General features: G+C 38.5%; 1 protein-coding gene across 1 annotated transcript; it reads left to right on the forward strand.

Annotated features, from left to right (window-relative positions):
• Positions 1-6,213: 6,213 nt before the first annotated feature.
• On the forward strand, positions 6,214-19,563 carry LOC121403056 (N6-adenosine-methyltransferase non-catalytic subunit-like). Its single transcript, XM_041590459.1, has 3 exons — positions 6,214-6,564; positions 17,939-18,149; positions 19,429-19,563. The coding sequence occupies exons 1-3, from the start codon at positions 6,484-6,486 to the stop codon at positions 19,431-19,433; spliced, it is 297 nt and encodes a 98-aa protein (XP_041446393.1). The 5' UTR covers positions 6,214-6,483; the 3' UTR covers positions 19,434-19,563.
• Positions 19,564-20,250: the final 687 nt, after the last annotated feature.

Raw genomic sequence — 20,250 nt, forward strand, 5'->3', positions numbered from 1 at the left:
AAAGAAGAAAAAAAAAGAAGAAAAGAGAAAATAATGAAAGAGAGACCAAAATAATATATACAAATAAATAAAAAAATAGAAATAAAAATAGAAATAATAAAATAAACCCAAAAGTGGGGGGGGGGATGGGAGAAAATCCTCATGTGGAATCTTTTAATCTATGAATAGTCACAGCAAAGCGCTGTATAACAACGGAAATAGTCGAGAGGGAGCCCCCACGTAGAGCCATCCCTATTGAAAAAAGGGGGAAAGAAAAAGATGCCCTAGAAAAGCGTGTAGAGTATCCATATTAAGGGGAAGTATGTATGAAGGGTTCACATTAGTCCCATCAAAGTTATAAAAAAGGCTTAAAAGTGAACCCCTCGTTTAGGCCATTGGGGGCCCTGCTGTTCAGCCAGTAGATCCATTTCACCTCACATTGCAGAAGTTTCTTATCAATGTCCCCAATTCTCGTGGTATGTTGAAAATGTTCAACTGCAAAGAATTTCATGGTATTAGCATTGCCCTCATGTTTCTCGTTGATATGGACCGCTACTGAGGTATTTCGTTTGTTTCTAACATCACCTATATGTTCAAGAATTCTCCTCCTGAATTCCCGACAAGTTTTTCCCACATATAGTTTTGGACAAGGACACCTTATGATATAGACTACTCCTGATGTTTTGCAGTTCATGAAATGTGATAACTTGTATTCCTCTATGTCCATCCGACCCTTGACACTCAGAGTTTTTTCAATATAAGGACAAGCTAGACAATTACCACACTTATAACATCCTATCGTACGTTGTGATAACCACGAGGATTTGGTGGGAGTAGTGAGATGGCTGTGTACTAAATGATCCCTCAAATTCCTACTTCTCCTAAAAGTGATAGTGGGGCGTTCACCCACGTATTGTTTTAGGATACCGTCCTGTTCTAATATATGCCAGTGTTTAGTTATTATACGTGTAATGGCATCATGTTCAGTGCTATAATCACCAATTATTCTCACTTGATTATTGTTTCTTTCTTCATTGTTCTTGATACTATTAGTCAGTTTCTTCGAAACCAGCAGAGCATTTCTATCAGTGGCTAATGCTTTCTTGTAAGCCCTCTTTAGAGAATTGTGACTGTAGCCCCTAGCTTTAAATCTATCATAAAGTTTTTTAGCTTCAATTTTGAAGTCCATAATAGTATTGCATAGTCTCCTAACCCATAGATATTGCCCTGTAAGGATCCCCCTAATGGTGCTTTGTGGGTGTAAACTGTTAGCGTGTAAGAGGCTATTTGTAGCCGTTTCCTTACGATATACAGTGGTGTGGATATTTTGATTGATGCCTCTGTAAACACGTATATCTAAAAAGTTGATACTCTCCCTTTGGATTTCAGCAGTGACTTTGAGGTTAATATCATTATTATTGAGTATATTCACAAAGTCAAAAAAATCTTTTTGCGTGCTTGACCAAATCAATAGTACATCATCGATGTAGCGCAACCATAACGTTATAAATTACGTATAATGGTGTAGTTCATCGTTAAAAACTCGATTATGCTCCCACCATCCTAAATATAGGTTGGCGTACGAGGGGGCACATGTACTACCCATCGCGGTACCCCTTAGTTGTTGATAGTATTTATTGTTAAAGGTAAAGTAGTGTGTGTTAAAATGAATTCCAACAACTCTATAACTAGTGAATTGTGGGTACTAAATTGTTGGCCTCGTACCCCTTAGTTGTTGATAGTATTTATTGTTAAAGGTAAAGTAATTGTGTGTTAAAATGAATTCCAACAACTCTATAACTAGTGAATTGTGGGTACTAAATTGTTGGCCTCGTTGGCTTAATATTTCACTCACAGTTATAGAGTTGTTGGAATTCATTTTAACACACAATTACTTTACCTTTAACAATAAATACTATCAACAACTAAGGGGTACTGCGATGGGTAGTACATGCGCCCCCTCGTACGCCAACCTATATTTAGGATGGTGGGAGCATAATCGAGTTTTTAACGATGAACTACACCATTATACGTAATTTATAACGTTATGGTTGCGCTACATCGATGATGTACTATTGATTTGGTCAAGCACGAAAAAAAAATTTTTTTGACTTTGTGAATATACTCAATAATAATGATATTAACCTCAAAGTCACTGCTGAAATCCAAAGGGAGAGTATCAACTTTTTAGATATACGTGTTTACAGAGGCATCAATCAAAATATCCACACCACTGTATATCGTAAGGAAACGGCTACAAATAGCCTCTTACACGCTAACAGTTTACACCCACAAAGCACCATTAGGGGGATCCCTACAGGGCAATATCTATGGGTTAGGAGACTATGCAATACTATTATGGACTTCAAAATTGAAGCTAAAAAACTTTATGATAGATTTAAAGCTAGGGGCTACAGTCACAATTCTCTAAAGAGGGCTTACAAGAAAGCATTAGCCACTGATAGAAATGCTCTGCTGGTTTCGAAGAAACTGACTAATAGTATCAAGAACAATGAAGAAAGAAACAATAATCAAGTGAGAATAATTGGTGATTATAGCACTGAACATGATGCCATTACACGTATAATAACTAAACACTGGCATATATTAGAACAGGACGGTGTCCTAAAACAATACGTGGGTGAACGCCCCACTATCACTTTTAGGAGAAGTAGGAATTTGAGGGATCATTTAGTACACAGCCATCTCACTACTCCCACCAAATCCTCGTGGTTATCACAACGTACGATAGGATGTTATAAGTGTGGTAATTGTCTAGCTTGTCCTTATATTGAAAAAACTCTGAGTGTCAAGGGTCGGATGGACATAGAGGAATACAAGTTATCACATTTCATGAACTGCAAAACATCAGGAGTAGTCTATATCATGAGGTGTCCTTGTCCAAAACTATATGTGGGAAAAACTTGTCGGGAATTCAGGAGGAGAATTCTTGAACATATAGGTGATGTTAGAAACAAACGAAATACCTCAGTAGCGGTCCATATCAACGAGAAACATGAGGGCAATGCTAATACCATGAAATTCTTTGCAGTTGAACATTTTCAACATACCACGAGAATTGGGGACATTGATAAGAAACTTCTGCAATGTGAGGTGAAATGGATCTACTGGCTGAACAGCAGGGCCCCCAATGGCCTAAACGAGGGGTTCACTTTTAAGCCTTTTTTATAACTTTGATGGGACTAATGTGAACCCTTCATACATACTTCCCCTTAATATGGATACTCTACACGCTTTTCTAGGGCATCTTTTTCTTTCCCCCTTTTTTCAATAGGGATGGCTCTACGTGGGGGCTCCTTCTTGACTATTTCCGTTGTTATACAGCGCTTTGCTGTGACTATTCATAGATTAAAAGATTCCACATGAGGATTTTCTCCCATCCCCCCCCCACTTTTGGGTTTATTTTTATTATTTCTATTTTTATTTCTATTTTTTTATTTATTTGTATATATTATTTTGGTCTCTCTTTCATTATTTTCTCTTTTCTTCTCTTTTTCTTCTTTTGTTTTCTATTTCTTTCTTTTTCTTTTCCCTCTCTTTATTTTATACATAATCCCCCTTGAAGAGATTTTCGCTGTTTATGGCACCTACAGTCATCGCATGCGCAATAAGGAAAATTGAGGCAAGACTTGGCAGACGCATCATTAGTTCTGCCCTCTTGTGCCGCGTCTTCACAAGTATCCGGAAGTGCGCGGCCTGTCAATCTATCCTTTGCGCTACGTCACAGACCCGGAAATAGGCGACATGCGAAATCTCGCGATACGCGAGTAAATGATGAACGACTCTCTATTTAAACTTTTGGATGAGGAGCGCTCACCACTAATGCCCCTGAAGAAGTCGAGTTAATCGGCGAAACGCGTTGGGCGGCATTGGTGGACGGTGAGAAGTCTAGCTTCCACCCTGTCCCTACGTAGCTAGGTAGTGTCAGCTCTTTGGGGCAGAAAACGGAAGGGTGGGAGCGGGTGATGCTACCCCTTGATTTATGCACATTTGGCTTTAACTGGGTTCTGCATTCAAGCATATACTTACCTCATTGGTCCACCATTTGCAGTTTTTAACTAAGTGGTTTTTTTTTTATGGACAGTTGTCCAGCACTGCTGTGATTTTTCAACAGCAGTGGGTGTGTGGTTTTGAGCGCTTTGCAACTTTTTAATCAGTAGATTAAATGTTACGTTTTAAATACTTGATACATTGTTAAGATTTGACACTGAACTGGTTTGCTTTGAAGTATAGGGTGGATGCTTTTACACTTAAGTATCCCTCTAGCTTCAGTGTTTTTGTTATATAACATTGAGTTTGGTAGCTTTTAGATGGCGAACTAGGGGGTCGAAGTTTTTTCTTAAAGAGAGTTTGAAGTAGCCCATTCGATGGTCGAAGTAGCCCAAAAAACACTTCGAAATTCGACGTTTTTTTACTTCGAATCCTTCACTTTAAGTTAGTGAATCGGCCCTTAATGTTGTATGGAATGTATATAGTGAATAAAGTACCCCCTCTTGTAAATTATAAAGAGATTATAAATTACCTAGGAGTTTCACAACCATATAAAAGAGAATATTCATGGCTTTTGTTATTATAAATGTATATCGATTACACCTTAGGTGGCAGATTTACCAAGGGTTTCAAAGTGATAAATACTTCGAAATTCGACCCTCAAATTGAAATACTTTGACTTTGAATATCGAAGTCGAAGTATTTTTCACCGAATTTGGAATTTGAATGATTCGAACGAACGATTATCGAATGGTCAAATATTCAAACTATTTTTACTTCGAACTGAATTCGAAGTAAATTCGAAGTCGTAGTATCCAAAAAATTAATTTGAATTTCGAATTTTTTTACTTCGAAAATTCCCTCTAATTCACTTCGATAAATCTGCCCCTTAGTGTGTGTGTTTTTACCAATCAGCCATTTAGCATATAGGAAAATGTCCACTTTAATTGTAACATTCATAGTAACATAGTAGTGGGTGAAAACAATACCCCTCTGTCAAGTCCACTAGGCATACAATTCCTGAAGCATTCTCCAGTTTCCCAAAGAGGTGCTGGCTTATCTTCCCATTAGTGATCCCACGTAGTCCAGCTTTCCCAGAAACTGTTCATAGAGAATTACAGATGTGAATACATAATAAATCCTCCTATGGGAACTGTATACTGAATCGAGGTAAAATCCTGCCTGAATCTTGTCAAAGAATTAGATTTGTTTGCAGGCCACTATTGCACAATTCTAAAAGTAAAGTCATTAACACATATTAAGGAGGTTATTTATCAAGGTCCGAATATATCTCAGTATTTCTAATATCAAACTTCGAGCAACTCTGAATTCCTGAATAGACCTTACTTATGAAGAAAAAAAGCCTGAAAAAATAGGGTCAGGCAAACTTCGGAGCTTTCCCCGAAAACTCAGAATTGTTCGGAGTTTTGTGCTCCAAAACACCAAAATCATCAGATAGCATTACAGACATCAGCGCAGACACTGGGACCTTCCCCATTGACTGATACAGGACCTCAAGAGCCTTTTAGATGCCGAGGTTTCGGATTCTGAGTTTTTAGACCATCAGACTTTAATAAATCTCAAAAAATTTATTTTTTTTTTGCTCTAAAAACTATGAATTATTCAAGGTTTGAATATTCGGACCTTGATAAATAACTCCCTTAAGCTGGCCATAGATGTTGAGATTTTTAAAAGATCAGATCCTGATCGTGAGACCACGATCTTCTCAGAACGATCGTACGAATTGACCATCAACTAAAAAGACCAATTTGCCAGGAAAACAAAGGGGAGCTGCCTGCTTGGCCCTGCAAACATAGATAGATTGCACTGGGACCGACAAAGATTTTTTGACCTGTCCGATCAATTTCCTGACAGACGCCGGCCGAAAAATCGTAAGATGTACGATCGTTCGAATCCCACTAACCGCACGATAATTTCGAAGGATTAGTCGGACGTCCCTAAAATCGGTCGTTCGGCAAGAAGAATCGTCGCGTCTATAGAATCAGCCAATCACCCGGAGCTTAAGAGGAAATGTCCCTTAAGCACTATTCATTGAGGATTTTTCCTATTATAGAACATTTTCACCCTATTTGTTATTCTTGTTTCCTGTTTCCAAAAGATGCTGAACCCTTTTTACTTGGAAAATGTAGCAGCTTCGGTGCACTATAATGAGCATGCCTGACGTAAGATTGGACTAAACCTTGAAAATGTTTGGGTGGAGGGGGTTTCCTGTCTCGCCATCATCAATGTCTATTCCTATTTGCTAATGGACATCTGTTGCATATTATAGTCCCACATCTTCTGTGCTTGGCTTGTGATTTAAGAGTCTGGGGTTTTATTGGATGCACTCTGGGATTTTAGAGCTATAATATCATTTCAATGTTTCTTTACTGAATGAAATATTATACATTGTTCTGTCATTCGCTGGTCCCCAAACACGTACGTTTTTCAGTATTCTGTATTCTGTTCCCCCCTTCCCTTCTGATTTAGATCATGAAATTGGATATAGAAGGCATTGCAAGCTCCAGGGCGTTTATTTTCCTTTCTGCAGAGGGCCTAGATTTCGGCAGAATGGTAAGTATTTTTCTATTAATCCTTGTTGTGCAATTCCACCTGCGGGCTTCTCAGCTGTTTCCCGTGTCCAGGATTAAATCAAAAATTGCATTTTTTTTAAATGCAGGTGGATGTTTTATGTCAGGTACAAATTAAACACCAGATTTGCACAACAATGGAGATTGCAATGCCTGTTATGCTTGGTTTGTATTGAGGATCAGAAAAACTAATTAAGGGTGACAGCCGATTCATAGCACCGTCTAGAAACATTATATCTGCGCTGGCTGTTTCCAAGTAAGAGATTTTATATGCTATTTGCATTTAGTGGGGAAAAAGTTTAAATTACAGGTGCATTGGGTTATAGAATAGAGGAACAAATATAAATGTGCATTCACAAGTACATATAACTACATAATTGCAGTATAGATATAGGATTCATTATGTGATCGGCTTGAATTTTTCAGATAAGGGGTTCTATTTAATTACAGTATTAATCATCCTCAAAGCATCAACAAACTGGGGTCTTACAACAAAGAAACAAGGGTAACAGGATGAAACAGGAGGATTAAAAGGCCCTACACATTTACAGCATAGCAGCAGCAATTGAACACGCACTCCGATACTCCATGGACGTGGTTAAAAGGAAAAATCTTTATTTTACACTAATCCTGGCATGTTTTGTGTCGTGTAGGCATGATTACCTATGATGTAGAAGCTAAACACATCAGGATTAGTGTGAACTAAAGGATTTTCTTTTTAACCACGTCCATGAAGTATTGGAGTGCGTGTTCCATTGCTGCTGCTATGCTTTAGACGTGTGGAGTCTCCCCTCATTGCGGTCTGGAGACCTACATCCAGGGCATCCAAGCAGCGTAGTAAGTGACCTTGACTGTTGACTTATTGAATGTGAGTTGGAGAAGAGTGGCTCTATTAAACAAAGGGTTTGGGGCTTAGCACCCAAATCAACCATATATAGCAGTGAGACTTCTAATAAGTATCTTGGAGCATACCTTGTTTTGGTTGTAACTGATTAAATGTCCTGAACACAAGTTTAAAATGCCTATTCATTTATTATAATTTGACTTACATAATTAAACTGGATTGAAAAAGGACCAAAATCCATCAAGTTAAACCCCTCCAAATGAAACCAGTGCACAAAACAACCTATGTATCCACTCCCATATATGAACAATATGTATACAGTACCAATATCTATACTAGGTTTATAGATTCAAGTATCACAATAGCCTATGATATTATGCTTGTCCAAAAAATTACCGAATTCACTCTTAGAGGAATTAATAGAATCAGCCAATCACCCGGCAGTGCATTCCACAACCTCACTGTCCTGACTGTGAGAACCACCTACGTTGCTTCAAATGAAAGTTCTTTTCCTCTAGTCTGAAGGGGTGACCTCTGGTGCAGCAATTCTCTTTATTGGGAAAAAAGATCCCTCCATTATCTGAATTTTAATGCCCTATTATGTATTTGTAAAGACTAATCATGTCCCCTAGCAAGCATCTTTTTTTCAAATCAGAAAAAGTGGCAGCACCCTGCATGGAACCTATAGTTCTGCACAATTTAGTATCATCTGCAAAAATAGAAACAGTACTTTCAATGCCCACCTCCAGGTCAACAAGTTGAAAAGCAAAGGACCAAGAGCAGAGCCCTGCGGTACTCCACTAACAACACTGGTCCAATTAGAAAATGTTTTAGTCAGTTCTCTATCCAGGAACAAATACTATGTTCAAGGCCAACATTCTTTAATTTAACCAGACCTTCTGTGTGGCACTGTATCAAATACTTTAGCAAAATCTAAGTAGATTACTTGTTATATGATGTGTGTAAATGCAATGGAACAGGTTGTGTGCCCAGTTATGCACGTAACTTTGCAGTATCTCCATATGGGATGTATTTGTGATTTGATTTTATATTGGATTAACAACTACTTTAATCTCATCATCTTTTAAGGTATATTTGGCTTGAAGGTTATAGTTAGCTCTTACTCATATTGAAATACAGTATATAGAGATCATTTTATTGCACGCAGTCTTGCAACTAATGTTTTGGGATTTAAGAACAGAGAGAAAAACAGTGTGGGTTTTCCAAAACATCTAATAAAAATAGTTAAAAGTGCAAGAACATTTCTTAGGACATGAAAGACAAAAGGCCTAATGTGTTTCATCCCTGCTGGGGCACTTACTTATATGCCTATGAATAAATGCCCCTCTAACCACAGTGATTATAGATTGTAGAAACCGACTACCATTTCTCTAATCATTACCAAGTGATAATACTCTTCTTTTAGACCAGTGCTGTCCAACTCGCAGGCCACATCCGGCCCGCCGCCCTCCATTGAAGTCTGGTTGCTTTGATTGCTTACCTTTAAACGTCAAAAAGCTGAGATTAACTGACCCCTTCATTGTTCATACTTCATATTCAGACTGTAAATGCCCAGCATTGTTGACACTTGTAATCCCATGCATTGTTCACACCTTTAAGACACTGTATCGTTTACACCTGTAGCAACCATAGGACACGTATGTTTATCATCACCTGTCTCCATCTCTTGGAGTTTATCCCCCACCTGTCAAATGAAGTCACAAGACCCTTGACTGGCAGTCCTATATACTATGATGCTGAGTAAGAGCGTGTTACCAAAGATAAGCCTATAAAACTATTAAAATACTGGGTTGGGACTTTTGAATAATATATATATATATATATATATATATATTTTTTTTTTTTTTTAATTTTTCTAACATGTATATTTACATTTTTATATTGTAACATTTTCTCCAATTAAAGAACATTTAAGATATTTTAAAAAAAACCCTGCCATGTGTTTAGAAACAAAGATGTTTTCAAATACCCACGAGTCATTGTATACCAGTGTCTTGGCAATAAGCACGGGGGAAAGATGCACCAAATCCATAATTTTTCAATCTGTCTAGATACTGAATCCTTCACAAAACATTGGCCCAAATACTGAACTGAACCTAACCCCTAACTGGCATGTTGGCATGATCCAAAAATGGATCTAAAAAATGGGTTAAGTTCAGTCTTTTTGTGCTTTCAAGTGGCATGACATTAAGGTTTTGTTAGCTCATCCAGGCAATCAAGATTAATCGAAAAGTGGTGGGATCTGGGCAGAGGGAGCATATTAATTGATTTTAAATATGTTTTATTCCTTGCAGCCCCCTTTTATCCATTAAGTGTAGCTCATAGGATCACAGCCTCACTACATGAGCTTCTGTATGAATCTAATACATCCATTTGCAGTTGGCACTAACATGAGGGTGGTTTGTGAAGATTCTCATTCATCCAGGTCATGGTATATCTGTAGAAATAAGTCAAATCAATTGGACTTGCTGTGTTTTTTTTTCTTTCCTTGAAGACGTTTCAGCAGTCATCCAACTGGCTTTCTCAATTCAGAATAACTTGGAATTCATTCTTTTCAAGTTATTCTGAATTGAGAAAGCCAGTTGGATGACTGGTGAAATGTCTTCAAGGAAAGAAGGAGGAAGTCCAGTTAATTTGACTTATTCCTACAGATATAACATGAGGGTTAATAAAAAGTTTAGGAAACACACAGAAAACAGCACCATATTTCACTGGTAAATGAACTTGGATGCTCTGTAAAATCTATTGAACATTCTAAGGTATCTTAAGTAATGTAAACCTCATAAAAACAAAAGAGCTGCACAGTGGAATGAACATTCAATAAAATACAGATATTTCTTTGTAAAAATATCTAATTCTTTCCATGTCCTCTAGTGCTTGCGCAAATGGGGCTTTAGAAGATCAGGAGACATTGGTTGGATTAAAACTAATAAAGACAGTCTTGAAAAAACAAACATTCTGGACCCAAAGGCAATCGTCCAGAGGAGGTTATCCTGTTGTTTTATGTTGACTAAAATATCTACATTTTGTGAAAATATGTAGAGACCATGACGGCATTTGTAGCCGCACTCATTCAATGGAGAGATGTTTTGTTCATACTCTGCATCCTAAAATGATACAGTGACCCTAAGCAAAGTAGTGTGAGATCCCCCACCATTGTATGGAACTGCAATCAGATTTAATTTAAATGCAACATTCTATTCCATCAGCATTGGCTCTCACTGCCTATTGCTTGCTGACATGCATTGTACCATATCCAAGTTCAACACAACTCTCGCAATTTGCTGCATCACATGGGGTGGCAGAAATTCAAAAAGCTCATCAGGAACTAGGGGGTTGAAGAGACAGTACTTCAACAATGAAATGGTTGAATAGTCGAACGATTTTTAGTTTGAATCTTTTGATTCGAAGTCGAAGGTCATAGTCGAAGGTCGAAGTAGCCCATTCGATGGTTGAAGTAGCCATATTCGACCATTCCTCTATTCCTTCACTCAAACTAAGTAAATGGGCCCCTGTGTATGTGCTACTGGAATGAAAATGAACCCCCCCCCCAACTGCCAGTCATCCAACTGGCTTTTTCAATTCAGAGTAACTTGTTATTCATTCTTTTCAAGTTATTCTGAATCAAGAAAGCCAGTTGGATGACTGGTGAAATGTCTTCAAGGAAAGAAGAAAAAAAAAACACAGTCCTGTTGATTTGACTTATTTCTGCAGCTATAACATATGGGTTAATAAAATGTTTATGAACTACACAGAAAACAGCACCATATCTCACTGGTAAATGAACTTGGTTGCTCCGTAAAATCTATTGAACATTCTATCTAAGGTATCACTTTAGTGAAATCTGTGATCTTAAGTCTCATTGTGGCTTAATGTAAACCCCATAAAAACAAAAGGGCTGCACAGTGTAATGAACATTCAATAAAATACAGATATTTATTTGTGAAAACATCTTGTTTTTTACATGACCTCTAGTGCTTGCGCAAATGGGGCTTTAGAAGATCAGAAGACATTTGTTGGATTAAAACTAACAAGTCTTGAAAAAACAAACACTCTGGACCCAAAGGCAATCGTCCAGAGGACAAAGTTATACTGTTGTTGACTGAAATATACATTCGAGGGAGAGATGTTTTGTACATACTCTGCATCCTAAAATGATACAGTGACCCTACGCACAGTAGTGTGGGATCTCCCACCATTCCATATCACCATGGGCCCCACCATTGCATGGCACTGCAATCAGATTTAATTTAGATGCAACATTCTATTCCATCAGCATTGGCTGTCACTACCTGCTTCACTACCTGCTTCTTGTTCACATGCATTGTACCACATCCAAGTGCAACACATCTCTCGCAATTTGCTGCATCACATGGGGTGGCAGAAATGCTCATCAGGATATTCGAGTCTCACTCAGATCATTTCCGAACAGGTTCATTCTTCACATTAATACATACCTATTGTTACTCCCAAGTTTCTAAAGTTTTTCTCAGCATTTGTGATTAAGCATACAATTTTTCCATAACCCTATAATGAAAAAATAAAAGGGTTATTTATGATAGCCAGATAATAGATGTAATATACACTAGTGTAAAAACTTTTGGACACCACTAATGTTAGGGGTTTTGATAGAAATGTATAGCTTTATTCACCCAGGTAGCAGCATTACATTAATCAGAATTTATAGCCGATATACTGACAAGGTTATAACATTCTTTTCGTATTATTGTTTTATTCACCAACGTTTACATTGATATCACCTTACGGGTTGAGATCAGGTGATTGTGCAAGTTCTAAGACAAAACTCTGGTTTCCTGTTTCTTCCCCCAAATAGGTTTTGCATAGGTTAGAAGTTTGCACCGATCATGTGCTGACCACAGGGGAAAGCATGATGTTGAAAAAACATAAACTTTGTAAAGATTTCAAAACACTACTATATATATTTATTCTGCAAAGTATTTCAAATCTTTTTGACATATACTCTTAAAGTTACAGTATATAACCGTTTTCAATAAGAGCTCATATAGAGCTTGTGCTAAACATACTTTTTGCCTTTTGTTTTAATTCTGAAATGTATGTTTTTGTTATTTCTGGCACTAAAACAACAATATAAAATCAGTTTCACTTTAGCACTTCCTGTCACTTCCGGTTCCACAGAGCAATGGAGGATCTGCTAAAACTAATTGTGTCTAATAAGAAGCCATCTGATAATAAGGCTGCTGCTTAGAGAAGGGAGAGAGGTGTGCTTGTTTAATGCTAAATAAGGAACTTATTCTTATTTATGCTTAATTTATAAATCGAGGGGGAAGATGTTTATTGAACAACTTTCAAATTAGTACTTTTAGAATGCCAAGAATAAGAAAATACGTATCTATATTTAATTAAAAGAATAGGCAGAATGCAAATCCTTTACTAATTTTTACTAACAGTGTTTTAGGTATATACTGTCCCATTTACTTGTCTGTCTCTAGGGATGTAAGAGAAATGTAGGGGAAATTTGAAATACATACATATCAGTAAGAGGTATGTGTATAGGATCTGTTATCTGGAAACCCATTATCCAGAAAGTTCAGAATTAAGGGAAGGCCATCTCCCGTAAACTCCAATTTATCTGGATATTGCTTTCCTTTTTTCTGTAATAATAAAACAGTACTTTGTACTTGATCCCAACTAAGATATAATTAATCCTTATTGGAAGCAGAACCAGCCTATTGGCTTTATTTAATGTTTATTTAATTTTATTTAAAACAGTACTTTGTACTTGATCCCAACTAAAATATAATTAATCCTTATTGGAAGCAGAACCAGCCTATTGGCTTTATTTAATGTTTATTTAATTTTATTTGATTTTCTAGAAGACAGAGGATAACAAACAAGGGTTACAGAGTACAATAGGAATTAGAGGGTCCTACAAATAAGTGTTTACAAGGTTAGGGTACAATTCAGAAATTAGGATTTTAGAAACAATTTTGTGATTTTGATACAGCAATGATTGATTAATTAAGGTACATTGAATACGCTTCTTTAAACAGGTTGGTCTTTAAGGAGCGCTTTAAGGTTTGGAAAGAAGGAAAAAGTCTGACAGCTCGAGGCAGAGAGTTCCAGAGAAAAGCAGAAGTGATGAGAGGAGAAGCGAGGTGAAGGTCAGAAGCAGAGCGAAGGTTGTGTGAAGGAGTGTATTTGGAGATCAGAGATGAAATATAGGGAGGGGCTTCATTATTAAGGGCCTTGAAAGTGAGTGTTAGTAATTTGAATTTGATTCTGGAGGAAATTGGGAGCCAGTGAAGGGCCATGCATATGGGAACAGCTGTCAGCTATTTGATCAGTGAGATAGATGAATGAGTCTAGCAGCCACATTTAGAACAGATTGGAGTTGTGAAAGATGACTTGTTGGAATACATGTGAGGAGTAGGTTGCAGTAATCAAGGCGGGAGATGATGAGAGACTGAATCAGTGTTTTAGTTGATTCTGAACTGAGACATGGTCGTATTCGGGCAATGTTGCGCAGTTGAATACAACATGATTTTACAAGTGTTTGAATGTGTGATGAAAAAGACATACGTGAGTCAAGGATAACTCCTAGGCAACGTGCCTGTGTGGTGGAATGAAAGGTGGTGTTGTTTACTGTGACTGATATCTGAGAGACAGGGGAAGATATTGGAGTTCTGATTTTGAAAGATTCAGTTTCAGGTGGCGCTGTTACATCCAGGAGGAGACAGCAGAGAGGCAGTCTGTAACTTGGGAAAGGACAGAATTCGAAAGATCAGGAGAAGACAAGTAGAGTTGGGTGTCATCAGCATAAAGGTGATACTAAAGTCCAAACGACTGAATACGTTTTCCTAGTGAAGTTGTATAGAGCGAGAACAGCAGAGGGCCTAGAACAGAGCCTTGAGGAACTCTGACAGAGAGAGGGAATGTAGTAGAAGTAGAGTTAGAGAAGGCAACTTTAAAGGAACGGTCAGACAGATAAGATGTAAACCATGAAAGAGCAGTGTCACGAATGCCAGCTGAGTATAGAACGTCTAGGAGGAATGTGTGGTCAACTGTGTCAAAGGCTGCAGAGAGATCTAGAAGGATTAGCATGGAATAGTGAGCTTTAGTCTTTGCCAGTAGAAGATCATTGGTTACTTTGGTGAGTGCAGTTTCAGTCGAAGTCAGAATGCAGGGGGTCAAGAAGAGAGTGGTGAGTGAGATGCTGGATCAAACATTTGTAAACAAGCCTTTCTAGTAATTTGGATGAGAATGTAAAAGGGGAAACTGGACTATAGTTAACGGGAGAGCTGGGATCAAGGGAAGGTTTTTTGAGGATAGGAGTGATTAGTGCTTGTTTCTATAAGGATGGAAAAGTACCAGTAGAGAGTGAGCAGGAGAGAGTGTATCAGAGATTGGGTGGAGAAGGCGAGAGGGTATGGGGTCAAGGGAGCAGGTTGTGGGTTTTGAGCTGGCTAGAAGTTTGTTAACTTCATCTAGTGTTGCAGGGGTGAAAGAGTGCAAAGATGATGTGAGTGGACTGCACGTGAGTCTGAGATTGTTGTCAGACGGTATGCTCAGCCTAATGGGGTTGATTTTTTCATTAAATAAATGAGCAAGATCTTGGGCAGTTACAGTAATGGGTGCAGGGTGTGGAGGGGGCATAGGAGTGAGTTAAATATGACAAGAAGAGAAGTATTGTTCTTTAGCTAATGATAGAGCTTGATTGTAGCAGGAGAGCATAATTTGGAGTGGATGAAGTCAGGATCAGTCCATGACTTTTTCCACCGTCGTTCAGCTGATCTACTACATCTTCTGAGGTACCGAGTTACACTAGTGTACCAGGGCTGGTGAAAGAGCATCGTTGTAGAGAGAAGCTGCCCTATTTGGACAGGAAAGATTGTTAATGTGAGAGATGGATTGTGCTGATACTGTTGATAATTATTGTGGATCAAAGGTGTTAAGGTTTCTGTACATGTGGGTAGAGAGAGATGGTTGTGATAGTGCAGATGAAAGTGTTATCTGAAAGGAGAGCAGGTGATGGTCAGGTAGGAGGTAAGGAGAGTTAGTGAGGTTGGATGGGCGGCACAAGTGGCAGAATATAAGATCAAGAGCATGACCCTCGATGTGAGTAGGTAAGACGGTCCACTGAGAGAGACCGAATGAAGTTGTTCGAGAAAGAAGTTTAGAGGTGGCAGGAGAAGCAGAGTTGTCAATGGGAATGTTGAAGTCACCTAAAATGAGAACGGGTGTCTTGCTGGAGAGAAAGTATGGAAGCCAAGCAGCAAAGTGATCCAAGAAAGTAGAGTAGGGACCAGTGGGGCGATATATGATAGCAACACACAGAGAGATTGGAGAGAACAAACGTATGCTGTGGGCTTCAAAAGGAGTGAAGGAGAGAGAGGTTGGTGTGGTTAGATTTTGAAACCTACATTTGGGGGAGAGAAGAAATCCACCACCATGACTGCCATCTGGTCTAGGGGTGTGACTAAGTGAGAAGCCTCCATAGCAGAGGGCAGCAGGTGAAGCAGTGTCTGTGGGAGAGGGCCATGTTTCAGTGATAGCCAGAAGGTGAAGGGATTTGGATATAAAGAGATCATGGACTGCTGTGAGTTTATTGCAGATTGACCGTGCATTCCAGAGGGCACATGAGAAAGGCTGAGCGGGTGATGGCTTTATGTGAATAATGTTTGCAGGATTAGAAGTGCATAATGTTTTAGATCCTGTAAACATTGTCAAATGTCTAAGAGTGGGAATAGGGGAGGGGAGGAATGAGTGAGTGGGACCAGGGTTTGGGGAGATGTCCCCAGCTGCAAGTAACAGTAATAATGAAAGTGAGACAAGGTGTGACCTATATTTGACAGTGCGAGCATTGTATTGCTAATGGGTTGAGAGGGAATAAGAGATTTAACAATACAAGACAGTGGGGCTCAGTGGCCTGACATTTGCCCAGCGCATGCGAGTATTTAATAATTTAACACACGATACCTTAACAGTGTGATTTGTGCGCTAATGTAGACCCAGACAGGTGCGACGTGTGAAACTGTGTCAGCTGTCGCGATGCTTATAATAAATTGTGCGCACAGGAAGATACCGCAAAGGTAGGGATTAGTTGTGCTCATGTATGTATGCGCTGCTTAAATTAGTTGCGTCACATATTGTGCATATTGCGTTCACTTAGACGCATCTGCGTTTGTTTCTGTGCTAATATTTGTTTGGTTGCAAAGGTGTTTAACCTACCTGATACTCTGAAAGGAACCTTGGTCAATATAAACATGTTGGGGGGAAGGTGTGGTTAATCTGCACTTTACAGGGGTTGTTCATCTTTGAGTTAACTTTGAGTTAACAAACATCCCCACCAACAACAGCCCCATTGTATTTGCCAGAACCCAGTACGGCACGAAGGGGCAGTTGTAAAAATTGTGGTTCTGTTGCCCGGTGCAGTTTTGCACATATACAGACGCAAATCTGCGATGGCCGCAGTGCAAGCGCATTGTTGCCACACCCACAGCCACACCCCTCACAGCCATGGCTTAGTTTGCGACATAAATTCCCAATCTTTTGGGCAAAGCACATAAACAAAACCATCGCAAAAGCTCTGTGTTATGCACAATATCACGCAAATATATTAGCGATCACGCTCGTGATGGCGCAGACAATCTTTTGCATCTGCACTGCTTTAATAAATGAGCCCCAGAGTGCTTAGATTGAGAGAGGGTGATGGGAGCAGTGAAGAGGAGGTTACAATTTCAGGATAGTTTGATGGGTGTTGGAGTGCAGAGGAAGTATCCAGAACAGTATCTGTTACCCAGAAACCCCCAGGTCCCAAGCATTCTGGATAACAAGTCCCATACCTGTAATAGGCATCTACATTTTTCATATCACTATAATAGTAAAAATCTCATTTGCACCTTCATTATGCTCTCCCTTGTATCACTGGTACATGTGATACAGTATATATGCACATATAAATGTAAGGACTCTTCAAAAACAATATTAACCTGAGGAATTAGTAAACACTGATGGATAAGATCTGCTCTGAGTACATAATGATTTCTTTCAGATCTCATTGCAGTATAATCACGGCTCCGCACACACTTCATAATCAGCAGGTTATTTATTGTTATTTTCACCACACATCAACGTTTCGGGGGGTTTTCACCACCCTTCATCAGGATCCTGATGAAGGGTGGTGAAAACCCCCCGAAACGTTGATGTGTGGTGAAAATAACAATAAATAACCTGCTGATTATGAAGTGTGTGCGGAGCCGTGATTATACTGCAATTTGTTGAGGGGCCTTGCCGGGCCCGCGGTGAACCAGCACCACCAGTGCAGGAAAGTGGACAAGGTGAGGGTGCGGTAAATATAACACTGGACTTCTTTCAGATCTCCCCATAGAAAACTTGTTTGTACAATAAAACAATCATGAAAAGGCTGCCTGTTTTACTGTTAAATATCAATGATCACATTATGATCACACAAGGGCTTTTCATTTTTCTGTTTGTGGACATATATTTGCAGGAGCACTGCCTTATGGGTATCAAGGGAACAGTTCATGGCAGCACAGATGGAGATATCATCCATGCAAATGTTGACATTGATCTCATCATCACAGAGGAACCTGAAATTGGAAACACTGAAAAGCCAGTTGAGATTTTTCATATCGTTGAGCATTTCTTCCTTGGAAGGAGATGGTTACACCTCTTTGGAAGGGATAGGACTATAAGACCAGGTAAGGCTTCAGTTAGAATGAGGCTGCATTCTCGTATCATCTTGGTGCAAATGTAAAATATTCTGTGTTCAATACATGAAGGGGATTATTTATCAAAATCTGAATTGTTCTGATTATTTTATTTAAAAAAGTCTGAGCAAACTAGAATCCACAATTTGACCTTATTTATTAATAAGAAAGCATGCTTTATTCAGATCGGGGAAAAATTTGTGAAAGTAGAGTGAAAATTCGAATAGTTCGGGGTTTTTTTTCGATTTTTATCCGAATAACTATGTTTTTTTTGTCTTTTTCCCGAAAATACTGAATTTTTTAGATTTATGTCCGAAAAGCCTAAAAAAGTAAAATTTTTGGACTAATTCCAGCACAGACCACAGAAACTTCCAAAAAGGATAGGGACCTCTCCCATTGGCTTACAACCTCGGCAGGTCAATTTTAGGTTTTTTCCACTAAAAAATAGGATTTTATAGTTAAAAAAAACTCGAATTTTTTTGCATTCAGACTTTAATAAATACCCCCTAAATATACTATGAATGTAATGTTTTTTTGCTCTAACAATGCAATGTGTATCCACTACCATGTGTTTTTTCCCCTGTGCTTTGTACAAATGTTGCAATTTCTAACATCATATTTGTACTCCTCTTAAATCATTCTTGCCTGTTCCCTGAATCTGCCCTTTCATGAAGACTTCACAGTGTGTGTGTGTAAGAACAGCCTGCATAGGCTCTAGGGACTCCTATAAAATATATGACGATATACTCAGAGTAAACTATTTCATGTCATTACCAAGAATTACTGGCTGCTGTGAAGAGACTGTGCCCCATACAGTTCTTTGGGAAAACAGCTGGTACTGTATTGGGGTTTATTCCCATGCAAAATACAGAAGTATTTATATGCCCTTGGTTTTTATATCTGTGTAACTTTAATTGCTGCCACTGTAAAACTTTACATTCTTAATGGAAGAGTTTTTGATTGGAAGTCACTTTTCGGGAGGCTGTGCTGTTATCGAAGTCATGTGTGGCATGTACTCTGCTAGGCCTCTATAAAACTCTACCCAGCTGTTGGGCAAGGTATGTTTCCAGCATCTGTCTGTGAACTTCAGCTGCTAACAAACAATTCATGAATTCACAATATATATATATATATATATATATATATATATATATATCCAAAATATCTTCCACTATAGTAGGCAAATTGGCTGCTGTTGGTCTACAAAGTCTTACTGCTCAACCACCTTGGTGTTCTTCATCTCTAATTAGTTTATTTTGTTTTTTGTAAGGTTGACTTACTGGTGAACCTACTCGTGCAACAGCAACTTTGATTCAGATACACTTCCTACTTTAACACACCAGAATTTCCTCTTACTGGATGCACAGAGAAGATTGAAAGTCTGAAAACTCCACCTAGTCAGATCATGGCTTTGGGGCATCAAGAAGGGGAGAACAAGGTGGACCATCCGCAGGTCGTGGAGAGAAGGGCATTGAATGGAACAGAACAGAAACAGTTTTAGGGGTGACAGAGGGAATTTCAGAGTATGTTGAGGACTATATAGGGGTGTCTTTGATCCCTACTTATCAACTACAAGGGCAGGATTTTAATTTTTTTTAAGCTTTTATCATTTCTTCATGTGGTTGCTATTAATTCAAGGATAAAATATAATTTTTCTTGAAGATTGTACCTGTATAATAAATATTTTTGTTTTTTAATTAAAACATACGTGGAGTTTTACATTAAAAGGCATAAAATGGTTTTAAACTGTAGGTACAACATTAATTACATCTGCATAGAAAAAAAATATTTGAGACCAGTCAGTTGGGATGTAGAGCATTGCCCCTTAGACCTTCTATTGCTGCCATCGTGCTCCAAACCTACCACTGGGCAAGTACTGGAGAGGCTCCCTGACAAGTATCCAAGTGACACGGGAGTGTATTAGCATCAGATCTTCTATAATCAATGCAAAACACACATTGTCTCTTGTGATATTCCTCTGATCTGATAACCGATAGTCACAGAGGAATGATGTGCAAACATATCTACAGCAATGATTACACACATTTAATGTGTAAAATGTACATTTCTCCTTTTTTTCGAATGTGTGTCT

The sequence above is a fragment of the Xenopus laevis genome, chromosome 1L, assembly GCF_017654675.1.
Source record: "Xenopus laevis strain J_2021 chromosome 1L, Xenopus_laevis_v10.1, whole genome shotgun sequence".
Lineage (NCBI taxonomy): Eukaryota > Metazoa > Chordata > Amphibia > Anura > Pipidae > Xenopus > Xenopus laevis.